Genomic DNA, 16279 nt, shown 5'->3' on the forward strand with positions numbered 1-16279 from the left:
CTCTCTTGCCGTATCTCACAACGGCATGAACACACCCGGATCCTTTCAGCCTTGAGATGTGCTGTTATTCAGCCTCTGCCTCCACTTCCTGCTTTCTTCACATCGCATCAGGGGCCAGAGTCATCAAGGCCAAACAGCAGCGCTCACCATCAGCAGCTCAGATCTTATCAATGACATTTAAAACACATCCAGCACAGAATTCACGTGTTAGTCTGGAGATGAAATGTGCTCTTTTCAAGGTTTTCTACACCTCAACTGAAAATCCTTTCCCAGGTGAACTGCACACTTCACCAGGTCCACATGTACAACCTAAGGGACCCCAGTAAAACCCCTCTGCAAATTCAATGATGCTTGTAACATTCAGTTCTTGCTACCACTGTCAGAAGGGTCGTAATTCGACATTATTCTATTTATTATTGAGGTCAAAGTAGGTGGTCACAATAGTGGAAACACTTTCAGAGAACAACCTCAATCATAAATCCATCCATCGATTGCCGCAACCGCTTATCGTGTTCAGGATCATGGGGAGGTTGGAGCCTATCCTAGTAGTCATCAGGTGAGAGGCGGGGTCACCCTGGACAGGGCACCAGTCCATCAAAGGGCTCACATGAAGAGACAGACAACCACTCACACCGACACGCAATTTAGAGTCTCTTATTAACCTAACAAGCATGGTTTCGCTTGTGGGAGGAAGCCGGGGCACCCAGATAGAACCCGCGCTGTCACTCAAAGGCCAAGCCGGTCGATGGATTCAAACTCAGAACCTTCTGGCTGTGAGGCGCCAGTGCTAACCACTGCATCATTTTTGTAATAATTATGTCACCCACTAAACCCACATTACATACTCACTAATTTTGGGGGCAGATAATTGCTTCTTTTTTTTCTTACTCTGGGTTTGGCCGAGTTGCTCTAGTCTATCTGCTCTCAGAGTGGCTTCCATCTATCTGTGCTGCTGCATTGACCCTACTAGACTAAACAAGGGGACCTTATGAAGTTGCCCATGTGTTTTTATTTCACTTCAGGCCCATTCTGAAATATATTTGCACTACTGCACATGAAAGTATTACTTACATAAATTTATGCAAACAATAACGCAAATACTTTTGAAGCAGTGTCAGATTTATGATTCATAAATGCAGTTTCTCTCAGTCTGAAGACTGTGGAGTTGCATTAAAATCAAAATTGGACTGTCACCAACAGTTGGCCGCCATCAAATCTGCCTGACAGTTAGAAACAATGACAGAGTGAAGCTGTTCAGCAACCGAGAGTACAAGTGGGAGTACGGGTGTCACTTTGAGTGGGAAGAAAAGAGAGCCTGTTAAAGGCACAAATCTGCCTTACAAACCCAAAAGTTGTTATCTTCTATAAATAAACCCTTGCTACAAGAAGAGGAAATGATAAATTAGGAGGTGCTAATATAAGCCAATGTTTAGGAAACTTAGAGAGACACAGATGGACATCATAGTCCTCCCGCCCTCAGGATACTACACAATGATCCATTCCAGATATTGACTCTTATGTTGACATTCTCTGAACCTGATTTCAAAATCGTCAATGAGAAATCTGCTGGGTTAGCATGAGAAGAATGTAACTGCGACCCTCCCCCCACCACCACCACCAATGGCAGCACAGATATCAACCTTCAGTTCATGATAATACCAGACACTACTCATCATCCCGAACTAATCAAACTAATGACCTCTACCGAGTGGCCCCACATCTCCCCGCTACCGTCGCCGTTGTCTGCATCTTCCGACTAATCCTGCATGCATCCCTCACATCAGACAGTGTAACCACCCCCCCACCCCCACCCCACAACCACCCAGCTCCCTGGTTGTCTTACCCCCGTCTTCCTCGTCAAAGGAGTTCATGCAGGGGAAGTAGACGGCCAGAGCTTCGAACGATGCAGACAGGCTCATCTTACTCTGGGAGCGCTGGATACGCATCCCAGGAGCCGGAGCAGAGGAATCATGCCCCTGCCTGCCCATGGTGACAGACGCTTGTCCTTCTTAACAAACTCAATCGAATTACAGCTTAAGGTGTCAAAATTCAAATTAAATGAAATCTGTTAGCTAAAGTCCAGGAGAAGAAGACGGCTGTGAGAGGAGGAGCTGTGGTGTCTGTTGGCATCGATTCTGTCCCGAGACGCTGGGAGAAAACGCTGCTTCAGGAGCTGAGTCTGGTGCTGCTCTGTGTTGTCTGACGTTCCTGCTGCACCTCTTCTCTTTCTTCTGGGGGGGAGGGGAGAGCTGCATCCCGCTCCACCAATAAGAGGGCCAGCCTGCTCAGGCGCACTTCGGCTGGCTCTGCGGGTGAACGAGCTCTACCCAGAGATACTGAGTCCCCCTCCTCCCTTCTTCTTTCTAACCCTTTTTTTACCTCTTCTTTTACTATTTGCTCTTTTCTCCCTCGCCTTGCACTTTTGTTTTTTTTGTGCGATCCATCAGTTATTTTCCTTTTCTCTCCATGCCCTCTTCCACCATCCCTTCATCTCCTCATGTTATCCAGAGAGGCCAGTGAAAACAAGCTGTCATTAGGTCTGCCAACAGGCCTGCTCCGTATGAAGGGGCTCCAGCCAGATGGCAGTCATTCAAAGTTCACGTGCCAAGCTCTGCTACTTTATTTTTCTCTCTTCCACAACTAGCATAACACAGCTGTGTTGTGTTGGGAGGAATTTTGTTCGGCAAAAATGAGAAATCCAGAAACCGTTCACGTGCTCAACCTGAAAATGTCATCCATCATCAATCCACAGCCTCCACGACTCAGCTATGCTCAGTTTCCCTTGATCAGTCACAAACCCCAAGTCCAAACATTCAGACCAGCTCTCTGTTGGAAGTTGAAAATATAAATAAATGTTAATATACCAAATATTACCCTTTTTCACTTCACTGCTGCCATGTGAGGACACACGTGGTCAAATTAAACAGTCAGAGCAGAGAGAAACAACAAACAAAGGTTTCTCTACAGGTGGTCTCGGCACTGCTGATCTCTTTACTGGCAGGATGAGTGAGGGCCGACTTCAGCCCCTCTGGTAACTCTCACTGCTGTAGCTGGAAAATAAAAACAACATCTTGTGGTGTTGTGATGCTTGACACGCTGCCACAAAACCAATCCTGACGATTTTGTTCTGAATATGTGTCTGGCAGAATAGGTGCAAGACAAGACGGCATGAATCATAGACAGTGTGAGCTCCCGGAGATGGAGAGGCAAACTCTCAGAGACACCGCAGCCTACTTCCATACAGGAAGCGTTTCATGTATGGCGTCTATTTCATCAGGTCAGCACAGACAAGAAAGAGAACTTCACTTTCACAGCTACAGAGAAGTTGGACAGAACACACACTAACGAATAAACTTAGTCAGGTCCTTTCAATGGGTCCACACTCAGCGGAGTTCAGTACCTACTTGTTTCGTACAGTCGTGTTGTAGTCAAGACAACCTACTACGAGACTAAGTCATGACCTCGACCTTTCAGAGGTCCAGACTAAGGCCTCGTGAGGCTGTGCCAAGACCAGAACCAAGAGGTGGTCCTGGTAAAGGGTTTGTTTGCAGCATTGACAGACTTTGGTGTGCTTTCTTCCTGTTTGCATATGAAAGCTTTTTGGGTTTTGTAGCCAAGTTGAATTAGTAAATTGCATCAGCTGACATCTTCCACCCAGCCTCTTCCACTGACAGCTGAAGATCGTGAGGAGCGTAATGGGGAGGGAGGGTTGAAGGTCGAGCAAGATGCTAGCAGTGTTCTGAACTAATTACTCTAGCTATTAGTTGCATTTAAAGATGGACATTTTTACATTCAGTCAAATAATGCACACGTAATTTAGCAATATTGCCACAGTTGTGGTCTTGGCATGAAATCACACAGCCGACTGAACACGCCACACTGTGTATAGTAGTATAGTGTGTTTTGTCGTGCTGGGCTGTAAAATTAATACAGCCATATATCATGATTTCTTTTCATGAATCTCTATGAATATTCCAGTCCTCACTACCATAACACATGGCAATACAGCACTACATTTACTGTGTTCAGCAACAATGTACGACTGAGCAACTGTGAAAAATCTCATATGAATAAATTGGGACGGATTCTGCATCAAGTAGTTTCGACTCAGTTTGACTGTATAATATGATACATATTACTAGACTAACCAGATGGTACACACAAGCTGTATTTTCAGCTCTATTTTGAACATTTCAGGACATTGTGTGGATCATTGCAATACGTATTGTATCATATCAAAATATATTGTAGTGAAATCATGCTGTGATAAATGTTGCCAGTCGGTCACAGAGGTGATCAGTGGCTCTACTATGTGATTTCCTGGATGTTAAAAGCTCAAAATAAGCAGTTTCTTGTTGTGGTTCCAGTAATATTTTGTTGTTCAAACACATAAATCATCGCTGAATGATTTCTGGAATTCATAAACAAAGGTAAACAATATAAAGTCTATAGATTACATTATTATCTCTCAGTATCAGTTAAGGTGAACTCTACTGCGTTCTTTGTCAGTGCGTTTTAAAGCATCTGTCTTCTTTAAATACATAAAGTTCAGGTTTCTTTTCAAAGTAGGACAAAAATAATCGGAGGTGTCAAAGTCACTCTGTCAAATCCGATCAAGTGAAGTTGTCATGTATTTACCATTAAATTCATATTCAGCTATGACGGGTCATTACTGAGAGTCAGTAGTCACGCTGCTGGGCTGAAATGTTTGCAGCTGTATGCTAATGCATCCAAATACCACTGATGGAGCTATGATGTTCACAATGTTGAGCCCAAAATGTGTGTGGATGATAACACGTTTTGATACGTGACCAGACATGCATTTAGCAGCAGTCAGCAGACATCTGTTATTACCTGCTGCTGACAGCAAACACAAATTAGCTCAAATTAGCTTTGCCTCCTTTTGACGTGTAGAGTGGCTGTCTAGTAAAAGGGTTGCTGGTTCAATTCCCAAGTCTACTAGAGAACCTGTCTCGTCTTGATTCCTGTCTTGTCTGCTACACTGGTTTATCTTTTCAACAACTGGAGAGATCGCCATGGACTCTGGAGGAGGCAGTCGTGTTCTTTCCTGACTTTCTCATTTAACGCCACCAGCAGGTTGGTATATCTAATTTCTGCTCAGTTGTTGGGGAGATTGCTATTAATTGATATCAGTCTAAGTTGTAACAACTCCTACGCTACTTGACTTTCATCCCTTAGCCTCTTATCAAGTGTCACCATCAGGTCAAAACAATCTGAGCAAATCATACATCTAAATATTAATCACCGATGTGTATGCCTTTTAATCATCACTCACATCAAAGGTACATTTTATAAAATGAGTTCTAGCACAACTGAAAAAAACTATGAACAAAAATCAGTCAGAAAACAAGTCTTTTACTGGATTTTGTAGAATACAGGCTCCTCTGCCAACGGTCACACACTGAAATCATACATTTTCTTAACATTAAAATAAATGACAAACTTACCAGGTTCATTAATTACAAAAAAGGACGGATACAAATTTACTCAGTGTTCTTCCCATTAACTCCCTTGTAGCACGTGTGTCAAAAGTAACAAGCAAGATTTAGCAAGAAAACAAAGGTAATTAATCTCGTGTGCCAAGTGCGTCAATGGACACGTGACATCATCTGCTTTCACTCCATGAACACATTTTGCACGTGAGACTTATTTCAACTTTTGCATCAAGGCAAAGTTGATACTTACTGTACCCATCCACCCACTGCACAATGACAGAGACAAGCACAGAGGCAGATCTATATTTTCACTGTCCTACACCCACACCTGACACGGGAAATGAAAAAACAAAATTCAAATGAAAAAGGTTAATTACTGTTGTTGTAACTCTCTTGAGTACGGCGCGTGGATGTGTGATCGTGAACTAGGGTCTAGACACCAGAAAACGTTACCTTTCTGTGTAAAATGAATAAAATAAAAAGCTGTTTATTACAGAGAAGCGGTTCCCAAGCAGGTTTGACATGACGTTGGTGACAAGCTACAATTCAGGACTGTTTATGATGGCTGACATAAAGAACAGAGCAGAAAATATAAGAACATAAATTACTTTTAGATCTTTGATTCGATGACTACGTGGGCCAATTTTCACTCAGGTTTTTTCTTTACTTATCATCTAAGTGTTGAGTTACAGTTGGAATGGAGACTCTCCATTTAGGGACAAGAGGATCACTTTCACAATAGCATGACTGGTCCACGTTACCAGTAAAGCAGCGTGCTACATGTCAGGCTCCACTTCATCCTGACCTCTGTCAAACATACAGGAAAGTGACTACGTTACTGGAAACCACCAGCACCTCAGATGACAGGAATCTGAAGAATGCTGCCAGTTCCTCAACAACAGGGGAAGAGAGTAACATCCCAGAAGTCATAGCTGATGTCTGCTTTGCAGGCAGAGGAGGCAGAAGTCTTCCTGATTGATGAGTAAAAGCCTGCCCCAGCGTCACACAGACAGTCTGGCCCTACACGCTTTAAACACAGCTGAATGGAATGCTCTCATCCTCTCACAAATGCATGGATGTACGAAAACGCACACATTCACGCACTTATCATACACACACAGTACTACATGTGGAAATGTGGGCAAACCCATTTTTGCCTCAGTTTACATTCCCTGCTGCCTAAATTGATGAAGGCCAGGCCTGCAGTCTGGAGGAGCAGCTTCCCCTCGTGTGTTTGGCTCTGAGGTGATGAGGATTCACTGACAGAATGAAGTGAGGCTGACCATTCTCTGTCACCCTCACTCACAACACGGGAAAGCTGTTTCATTCGTAATATTCAGCGACTAAATATGAGTCACAAATCATTTTACACATGAAATGAACAGGGGGGATTGAGGGTACAGAATACTCAGGCACAAATTAGGAAGAGAGGTCTGTGTAAAGGGTAGCTCACTCTCGATATCGTAGAGGAATGTCAGAATATTAAAAGAACTCCCAGCGTTGAAGAATCTCTGCGTAAAATAGACTTTGCAGACCAGAATTTGTTCTGGTTAAGATCTTTTATAAAAAAAAAAAGCTTGATTTATAAGAAGTTAAATTATGCACAAGTAATTTTTCAGCCATCACTTTACTTGCAGACGTTGCTGCCTCTGCTTGCCTAAATCCTATTTTTCCCATCTGATGCTCAATGGAATTCTATTTGCCGAAGTTTAGGAAAAAGGTTTGGATTCAAGTAAAAACCTTTCACAAAGTTACCCGCCTATGACAAAGGCTCTCTAAGTGGCTTTGTGTCAGAAAACCCTTTGAGGCAAACTGGTGTATACAGCTTTGCCTGCTCCCCCAGCAGTAGAAAAGGACATTCTCTGTCCTTTTTGCTCTGGTTTAGACTCCATCGGCTCCTGAGAATTATCTGCTTCTTCAGCTTTTTACTTCAGATGTTCCACTTTGCTCTGCAAGTTAGCTGCTGGCTTCATCTGTAGTGTTTGGTGCTGGGAGAGAAGTGTACTGAGGTTACTGGAAATGATTAGTGAGAGATGTTAGACTTGCAAAAGTGTAAAACAGAAAAAAACAACTTTTTATGATAAATTTGCTCCCAGAGACATATGTTCATTTAATGCTCATAACTAATGTCTATACACCTCTAAATCCTCATGATTTGTTGTTGCTAATGAAAGCACAGACGATGTGAGTATTTTTAGAACGTGTCATACAACAAGGGCTCAGGGCTCAGAGGAAGAGTGGCCGTCTAGCAACAGAAGGGTCGCTGGTTCAATCCTCACTTCCCCGGTGACCATGTCCAAGTGTCCTTGAACAAGATACTGAACCCCTAACTGCTCCTGATGGCCCTGCAACAGACCGGCGACCCATCCAGGGTGAACCCCACCTCTCACCGAGTGTCACCTGGGATAGGCTCCACCCCCTGTGATCCTTGATGGATAAGCTGTATAGAAAACGGATGGATGGATGGATAGGTGTCATAAAACAGTATCGAAAGATTAACATGTATACACTGTCTTCTGATATCTTCTGACATGGTGTCACACCATTCCAAATAAGTCTGACACATTCAGTGGAAGGTGTGAAGAAAGAAAGGTACTGAAATGTGAGCAGTCTGTCCCCTGGCTCTGTCCCCTGGCTGTCTGCAAACACCGAAAGGGGAGCAGACATGAGTGCAGCACGAGACCTGGATGCTGCAAAGCCACATGTGCACATGCACACTCGACTTCCGAGGAGAGAGACTGCTGACATGATGACAGCTGATTCGGCAGTCATAGCCACAACAAAGTAGCGTGATATGTAAAAAAAAAAAGAGAGGCTCTTGCATGCGAAAATAGCCATGTCACCACAGCGTGGAAACTCGTCATCCTAAAAGAGGAAATAAGTGTGTCTTTTTTGAGACGTCACGCTCCCACTTCATGACCAAATTGATCACAGTATTTTTGGAAGCACCTGAGTCACGAGGCTTCAACTAGCAGCTATAGAGCAGGGCAGTTAGTGATTGACCTCAAAACAGAAGCAGAAGTCTGCGGTCTAAGGAGAAGTAAAGGACCTAAAAATGCACCATGGAAGTTCATATTTAGTGTACCCTCAGCTTATCTGAAGCTTCAGATTCTTCAGATATGTTTCTGAGAAACATAGAAAGGGAAAACCCCTGCCAGCATGACGTCACAGGGTTTGAGATGACGCAACGGGCTTCAGGCTGCACTCACGGAGAAGCTGACAGAAGATAGATGCTCTGACTGCAGGATCGAGCGGTGGCTCCATCTTTATGGATCCTAACAGCTGCAGTCTGCTCACATTAACGCTTGCAATGGATTTCAGTAGCAGCAAGTTATCATGGTTTGTGTTAAATGAGTTATTACACAGGGAGGTCTGGTGCTCTCAGCTGTTTGTCAGTTAAATGCACCTGCAATCTTTTTTTTTTTTTAACCAAGTTGGAGTACATTTACTTGACATTGGTAAAGACCCATTTTGTGCCCTCACGACAGCATGAGCCATGGCCTTCGTTCCTACTGAAACATACAGAGTCAAGAATTAGAGGTGCCTCTATCAGCATGTCATCGTTATCAGCTAATACTGGTCATTTACTCCATATTGGCCATTATCTACAGTATATTGGACCACTTTTGATTTTTTTTCTTGACTCATGATCATTGATGAGGAAACAATAATTAAAAAAAATTATGGGGGAAGAAAAAGTTACTTTTTCCAAATTCACAAAGTTTACATGTATGTTTTCTATGTACAAATTATTAGTATCACATAGACTTGTTTCTATACTGACAATATATTATCTAACTCATAACTCAGTGAAGAATTCCATATCATGCCTCTCTGTTAACTACAACGCATCTTCACACTGACTATGGGTCATGGCTACATGGTGATCCAACTAAACACCACAAACTCAAAACAAAAACACTGAATTATTCAAGAAATGAGACACAGTCCTCTGTCTGCCAGGGCTGGCATGATGTGCTGCTGCTGCTGCTGCTGTCAGTCTGAAAATAGTTAAATTCACCCACCAATGTGTATTAATATTCACATCACAGCTTGTCAGTTAATAGTAAAGAGTGACTCTAGAGTAGAAAATACAACAAAAGATTGGTAAAACCCAGAAAGACACGGTAAACCCAATGTGAGACATTTCAAACAAAAACAAATCAAAACATCAATAATCTCTGTCAGCTCTGCCTACTGAACTGATCTGGATTTGATGTATAAACTAGCTTTTCTTTAGGTAAACTACAACACCTGACATCCTACATGTAACTGTTCGACACACGTGAGACAAAGCCATGAATGATCTGGTTTTTAGAGGTTACCTGCCTCGTTTTGAGTTCAGCTCCAAGTGCACACTATCATTAACAAAGGCATATGCCCAACTAATCGTAAGTCAGCTAGTTTAATAGGACTGGACAAAAAGACAGTGCTGGGCGGCGAATCTATTTAATTTCATCAAGACTGCTTCTGAAGAAGCACCTATTTGATTGGACTGTTAAAATATTCTCCAGACTGAGTGACTCCACCTGTGAAGGCTGTTGCTCTAGAGCTGATGTTAATTATTGAACTTTTTAATTGCTGATGATTTATTCCAGCCACGAGCCGAGAGTCAGCCGGGACTGCCTCTATAACCCAATAGAGCAGCAAAGAATGGACGGGTGTTCAATGCTTTTACATGAAAAATGTTGGTATGTGACAAGACATCAGTGATGTAACAAAAGACAGAGTAGAGAAATCAGGCATTTAAGTGGCCTAATGTAAACTCAAAGGTGCACACAAAATTGACCAGAAAGACAAGAATCCAGCACCGGCTCTGAGCTATGGAACTGAACAGAGGCGCGTGCTCCCATAACAAAATGACCCTCTAGTGAGAACTTGCACCAAAATGAAGGTGTTGAGGAAAAAACATCAGCTCCAACTGCAACACCAATATGGCAGACTTTGTGTGACTGCACACACGGTGGATCGTGGTCTGATGACACAAAAGCACTCATGTCTGCAGGTCTGCACGCAGTTTTAACACCAGGACGTCACAGAGCACGAGATTTTACCAGGAGTCGATCTGGTCTTTGAATTGAATACTTGTGTTGTGTGGCAGTCCATTTTAAACTTTGCAAAGCATTTATGTTTTTACAGTATGTCTATATATTTAGTTCACTGAAGGGTTAGGTCACGTGAGCGTCTGGGCTGATTACCAGCCAGGATTCCTCCAGTGAATTGTCATTATAGACAGAAGAGACAGAGCAGATGGGGCGTGAAAGACAGAAAAGATGGGACTCTGAGAGGTTGACTGAGAGGATAAAGAAGGTATAAATGAATAAATGAAGAGGAGGGATATACTGACAGCAAGATAAAAATGTCAGAGGGAGACTAAATGAGGTAGAGAAAGGGATATGGGGACAGCAGCAGGGCGCTGGTGTCCCTCAGCCTTGCTTGTACCTGTGCTGCTGTGTTCCCTCCATGCATCATCCTGAGAGCAGCATGTCTGTTCCAAACCCCTGGGAGATTAATTAGCAGCCTCAGCTAGCAGAGGAGCTGCTGATACAGGCACCTAGCTAAACTTGGAAGATAAATTACTTCAGCTGAAAGCTCAAAGTTCAGCTTTTTTTCCCTCACACATACAAAACACTCCTTCTTAGGTGTTTGGAGGCTAAAAACTACACCAGTATGAGGTGTTAGAGTGGGAGGGGAGAGAAAGGAGTGGGTTTATATGGAGTATACAACAGCCCAGCAGTAAACCCCCATTCATGATTATAACATCCAGTTTCTTCTTAATTTGTTTGAGAGAGCGACTGATTTATTTTAATGCTCATTAAACAGTATTAGTGCAGAAGTTACTATAGGAATGTTTACAGAACTCCTCTTGGGTGACAAAATTTGAGTTTCACGATTTCCTCAATAGTTTGAGAGGAACGTGGCTGAAGAAACGTGATTTTCCTTTCTGATGAGAAACGGAATACTTAGATATAATGTGTTTTATGACATCATTACAGGATAGCCAGAGACATCCAAATGAATCAATAAAAACCATTATTCTGATCCTCATGAAGGGTGATTCGGTGCAGGGTTGTTATCATCCTCAGTGTGAGACCTCTAAGCGGCATTAATGCTTTGGTGTACATTCTAATACTTTGGCAAAAGTAAATTTGTGACAATCTTTTGCCATTTACTGAAGTTTTCAAGAAACATGATGCTGTCAAAATGCAAATAATTGAATCTGCATATCTGCATAACGCTGCCTAGTGAGTCAAGTTTTTGACAATTTGTTAATCAAATGTCATAAAAGCTTGTTTTTCTGAGAAGACAGAAAAAGTAGGTCAATTATTTGACTGGTTTCTTCATAAGGAACTTTTGGAACAAAAACGAAGGCATCTTGCAACACCTCCATCCTAACAGATACACTTTCAGCTAAGATTGTGTCTCATCTGGTTCACATGGGTTTTTTCTTTCAGGGTCAAGTTGACAAAAGTAGGACATACAAAGAATCGCGCTTGTACTCCAGGCGGCCTCTCCCAGGAGGACAGGAAATTAGATGTTGCTGACAATGTATTGCACCACATAGTGACAATCCTCCCAACTGATTACATCTTTTTTTTTGGGTCTTTCTATACAACAGCAGGCAGCCTCTCCTGTTTTTGTCGATTAAGGCACAATTTCCTGTATTATCCGCATTGTTCACCTCCTCAGCTTTAATAGACAGGTTGATGCTGAGGCACAAAACTCACTGTTGATTGTGATTCTAGGGCACCATCAGTGGCCATTACATGGTAAAAATACCAAAATGGATAATTCAAGCCTCGGGCTTTAAGTTGCAAAAACGGCATAAAAATTGGTTAAGAATTCTGAAGTGTTCTTTTTCCATTTTGGTATTTACAATGCAAAAGAAAAGAAAAGGACTTACTGCTTCTGTGACATGAATTTGTGTGTTTTACTACTCGCGGCAAAGAAGAGCTTTGTTTTCCTGTGCAGGTTTCTGTGTTCATCATGCTCTACCAATAAGGGAGGCCATTAAAGTGTGGCACATTACACATTTATGCAACAGGAAACGGGCTCAAATGTACAATGCAAAAAATACTGAATGCATATACAGTAGCTGGGTCTTCTGTGGGTGTTCAGTGTTGGTACATGTTTTATGTTTTATGTTAGGAAGTGAAGTAGTGCTAGTCCTACATCAAAAAGGGTCAAAACCCTTGCTAGGACTACACAGTCTTCACAACAGTAATTGAGGTGTTTCTCACTGTCGCTGAGGTGGAGCTCTGTGGAAAACAATCAACAATGTAATTTCTTGTTCCCTCTAAGTGGCACAATGACTAATCTGCTCCCTATATTTAATGGCATCCCTTCCCTGGCCCGTACGTTACCCCTCCACCATCCCGGGCAGAGGAAGATGTGGGGGCCTGCTCCATTTAGGTGGACCAGGGTCCTGGTGCATGTTGGCTGGAACGGCTGTCACACCCGACATACAACAGGCCCATCATTAATTTGATCATCTGTCCCAGTGTTTACCCTGTCAAAATGGCTTCCATTTGTCAAACAGCCTCATTGTGTACCTGCCCCTGATTTTCAGTGAAGGCTGTTACCTGCAGGATTTCCAGCCAAACCATATTTATGTAGAGGACTTTGCTCTGTACTGCCCCCTCACACTCATTCTCAGAGTCTGTAGTCCCAATGCATGTTTGTGTGACTGGATACTTGAACAAAGCCAGTTTCCTTCACTGAATTTAGCAACAATAACACAACTCTTCTCGAGACAGTGACACTTTCATTTCACATAACATCCAGGGCCTCCCACTGAGGACTGAGAGAGTCCAAACCGGCAGTTCAGTTCGAGAGGTGTAACTATGTACACACTCCACTCCTGCTGGCCACCTGGGAGCACATCCATTCCATCTCACTAACCTGTATTTGTTGAAGCCAGAGTCATGGTGCTGGGCTGATCTGCCCATCCCCCCAGCATCACTTGGCAGTGTGTGCACACATCCTCTTAAATTCAACCATCCTTTGAATGCACCCTTCCAGCAACCCATCAGGATAACACACAACCAAGTAGGGCAGAAGGCAGCTTGGCAGTGTTTGTGTTGGTGCAGAGCCAAGCACAGATCTCAAATATTGAGGATGCACGCGCACTCTCACTCTTTGATGCACACGGAGTGAAATATTGATAGCTCTTGCAGATTCCGGCTTTTGTGCTCTGCATGCTGAATAGTTGTGTGCTTGTGTGTACCTGTGATTGTGTGAATCTGTTCTTAAAATAAAAACAACATATGTCTCTGAAGCTTCAGATCTTACTCTGCAACAAGCTGAGACAGAAAGAAATACATCATGTCTGTGCTCAAGCAGCCTCATTATAAATCATGCCAGATCACGTGACTTGGTAATAAAACAGCAGGTTGCTGACTAAACTTGACTTTCTATAAAAAAAGCGATTTGTAATTAGTATAAAAGATCAACCCACAGAGGTAAGGCAGCAGCCAGTGTGCCAGCTAAGTCATGAACCAGACGGCCACGCAGTGCCACGTGAGCGCACTACCTCGCTCTCCCTCTCCTCTCACCAAACCACACATCCCTCGCTTGATCAGCCCTTGGCCATGCTATCCATCCAGATCTGATGAGAGAGTGCTTATGAATCGGTGTGATTATTGACCAATTTACAGTTGAATAGAAGAAATTAATAGACGCAGAATTCTGGAGAGCTACATAGGCGAAATGGACCAGTCGACTGACCTTCACATGAACAGACCAGAACCCAATCAGTGGGCCAAAGACATCCTCCCACGCCACACACCATGCTGTTTTTCCACATTCTGGCTCCTATTATTGCAGCGCAACCCTTCTCAAATGGTTATTCATGAAAGGAAAGGAGGATAGAGCATAAATACAGTGCAGACTGAAGAAAAGTAATGGCTCATTGTGTTGCAAAATGGATTTTTAATCTGCTAAAGGATAAATATCCTGCATTCAGCTGTGTTTGAAAACACAGCTTCGATCTCGCCATGTGCACACATCCTCACATGCACTCCTAGAAACAGTTAAGCTGTTACAGCTGTAACACATTGTAACACTTAATGAAATGACTCATTACCACCAGAGAAGCAGGGGGAATCAGAATTATGCATGGAAGAGCAACAGCAGTGGTGTGATGACAAAGAAAACATAAAAGGGAGTCAAATGTAAAAGAGAGGAAGGATTTCCAGGAGCGCTGTAACCTAGAGGAAAGAGAAGAAGATGTGAGAAAGTCTCCACCTCCATAAAGTGACGAGTCCAAAGCCCTTTGACATAAAAAAGTTGGATAATAGCTGGGTAAAAGAGAGCAGCAGCATTAGAATTCAAACATCCACACTGACAGCACAGGAGACCACAGGACAGATGCACATGTAGACACAGAGAGAGGGTAGAGCGGCGGTGGAGGCCCTCCCTACCTGTTTGGCTGAGCTGAGAGGTGCTCCGGCTCTTGCGCGACATGCCAACCATGGCCTGCATTTTGGCACCAATGCTGGAGCGCCTCTTCTTGTCGTCAGTCCCTACCGTGCCCACCGCCGTGTCCGACTGGCTGCCGTCCGTTTTTTCCAGGTTACACATGTCGCCGCTGATGCTTGTGCTCTTGGTCATGTTTATGCCGCCCGATGAGCCCATCTGCCTGTTTTTCATTTTGGATGCAAAGTCACTGTCAGCCACCACCATTGACAGGGAGGGATGGGGGATGGGGGGATAGGCAAGGACAGAGAAGAGAGGACAGGGAAAAGGACAGAGGAGGCCAGTGGAGAAGATGTGAAAGGAGAGAAGATAGAGGATCAAAGAGGAAAGAACAGATGACAGGAGATGAGAAGGTGTGGGGTGAGAAGGAGAGAAGGATAGAGTTCAGGTACAGGAGTTCATGACTTACAGTATAGCTGAGGTATGGGTTTAACATGGAGCAGCACAGGAATCAAACTCAGTTAGGAAATAGCTGCATGGTGTATGTGGGATTTGTTTTGTTGATATCAGAGAGACACATAACCCACACAAAACTTCTGACATTAAATCTTTCATAAAGAGTTTCTAAGTTGATAACAACATCCTGCAGTGCTAGAGATCTGGGCCGCAGGAGTCGGCTCACGGTTACCAGAATTCATCACATTGTTTAAGCCTCAGTTTTACCTGTAGTAGTTTTGTACAGTCTTCCTGTTTTGATTACTGTAACATTTACACCGTGGCTGCAGAGGGCACAATAAAGTTGAGTGTATGCAGAATTTACACATAAGTTTAGGTTTGCGTTAGATTGACCTCCTTGACCTTCAGAATAATTAGGCAGATGCCTCTGTGATACTTCAATGTTCCAGCCAGCCAACACTTTTCTGTGAGGTGGGTCCTATAGAAGCAGTAGCATTTAGCTTCTGAAATATTTTCAGACGGTCAAGCTATTACCTGAGCAGATATCTGTTCCTTTGTCAGCAGTGATACAGTGAGGTGCAGGTCAAAGGTCATGGTTACAGTCTCGTTAGGGCCTAAACAAGCCTTTGATTCATCCGGAGACAGAGAAAAGGATTTATTTTTTTTTGCCTTGCACCAGACTTTGCTTATTTGTGAATTTAAATAGATTGGACATGTCTTAAAGGTACTTGCTTCCACTGAGCACTAAAGGTGCTCTTCAAAGAAGAAATTTGGAATTTGTGGTACAGTACGCCCCCTGGTGACTTTTGTTTTTCCAAATGATTATTTATTTTAACCTGTCTTTTGACTTTTCGCTTTGTTTTTCCTCCCTAATTGTAAAGTACATTGCCAGCTAAAGCATAGTGTGTGGGGTGATCACGACCATCCCCACAGATCCCCTTCACCCCTCA

The 16279-nt window shown here is 43.2% G+C and overlaps 1 protein-coding gene across 25 annotated transcripts in view; it reads right to left on the bottom strand.

Annotated features, from left to right (window-relative positions):
* rims2a (regulating synaptic membrane exocytosis 2a) overlaps positions 1–16279 on the bottom strand; it is a 164255-nt gene that overhangs the window by 4988 nt on the left and 142988 nt on the right. For 13 of the 25 annotated variants that reach the window (XM_086219167.1, XM_086219165.1, XM_086219166.1 and 10 more), the window contains one exon: positions 14879–15096. The exons of 2 other annotated variants lie outside the window; for them this stretch is intronic. In XM_086219167.1, coding sequence (XP_086075293.1) covers positions 14879–15096 — 218 coding nt within the window. Of the gene's footprint in view, positions 1–1843; positions 2832–14878; positions 15124–16279 lie in introns of those variants that run through there. 10 more of the 25 variants (XM_086219176.1, XM_086219175.1, XM_086219174.1 and 7 more) reach the window with 2 other exon arrangements.

The sequence above is a fragment of the Aulostomus chinensis genome, chromosome 11 (assembly GCF_037954235.1).
Source record: "Aulostomus chinensis isolate RoL2024-O1b breed Wild chromosome 11, RoL_Achi_v1.0, whole genome shotgun sequence".
NCBI classification, from domain to species: Eukaryota; Metazoa; Chordata; class Actinopteri; order Syngnathiformes; family Aulostomidae; genus Aulostomus; species Aulostomus chinensis.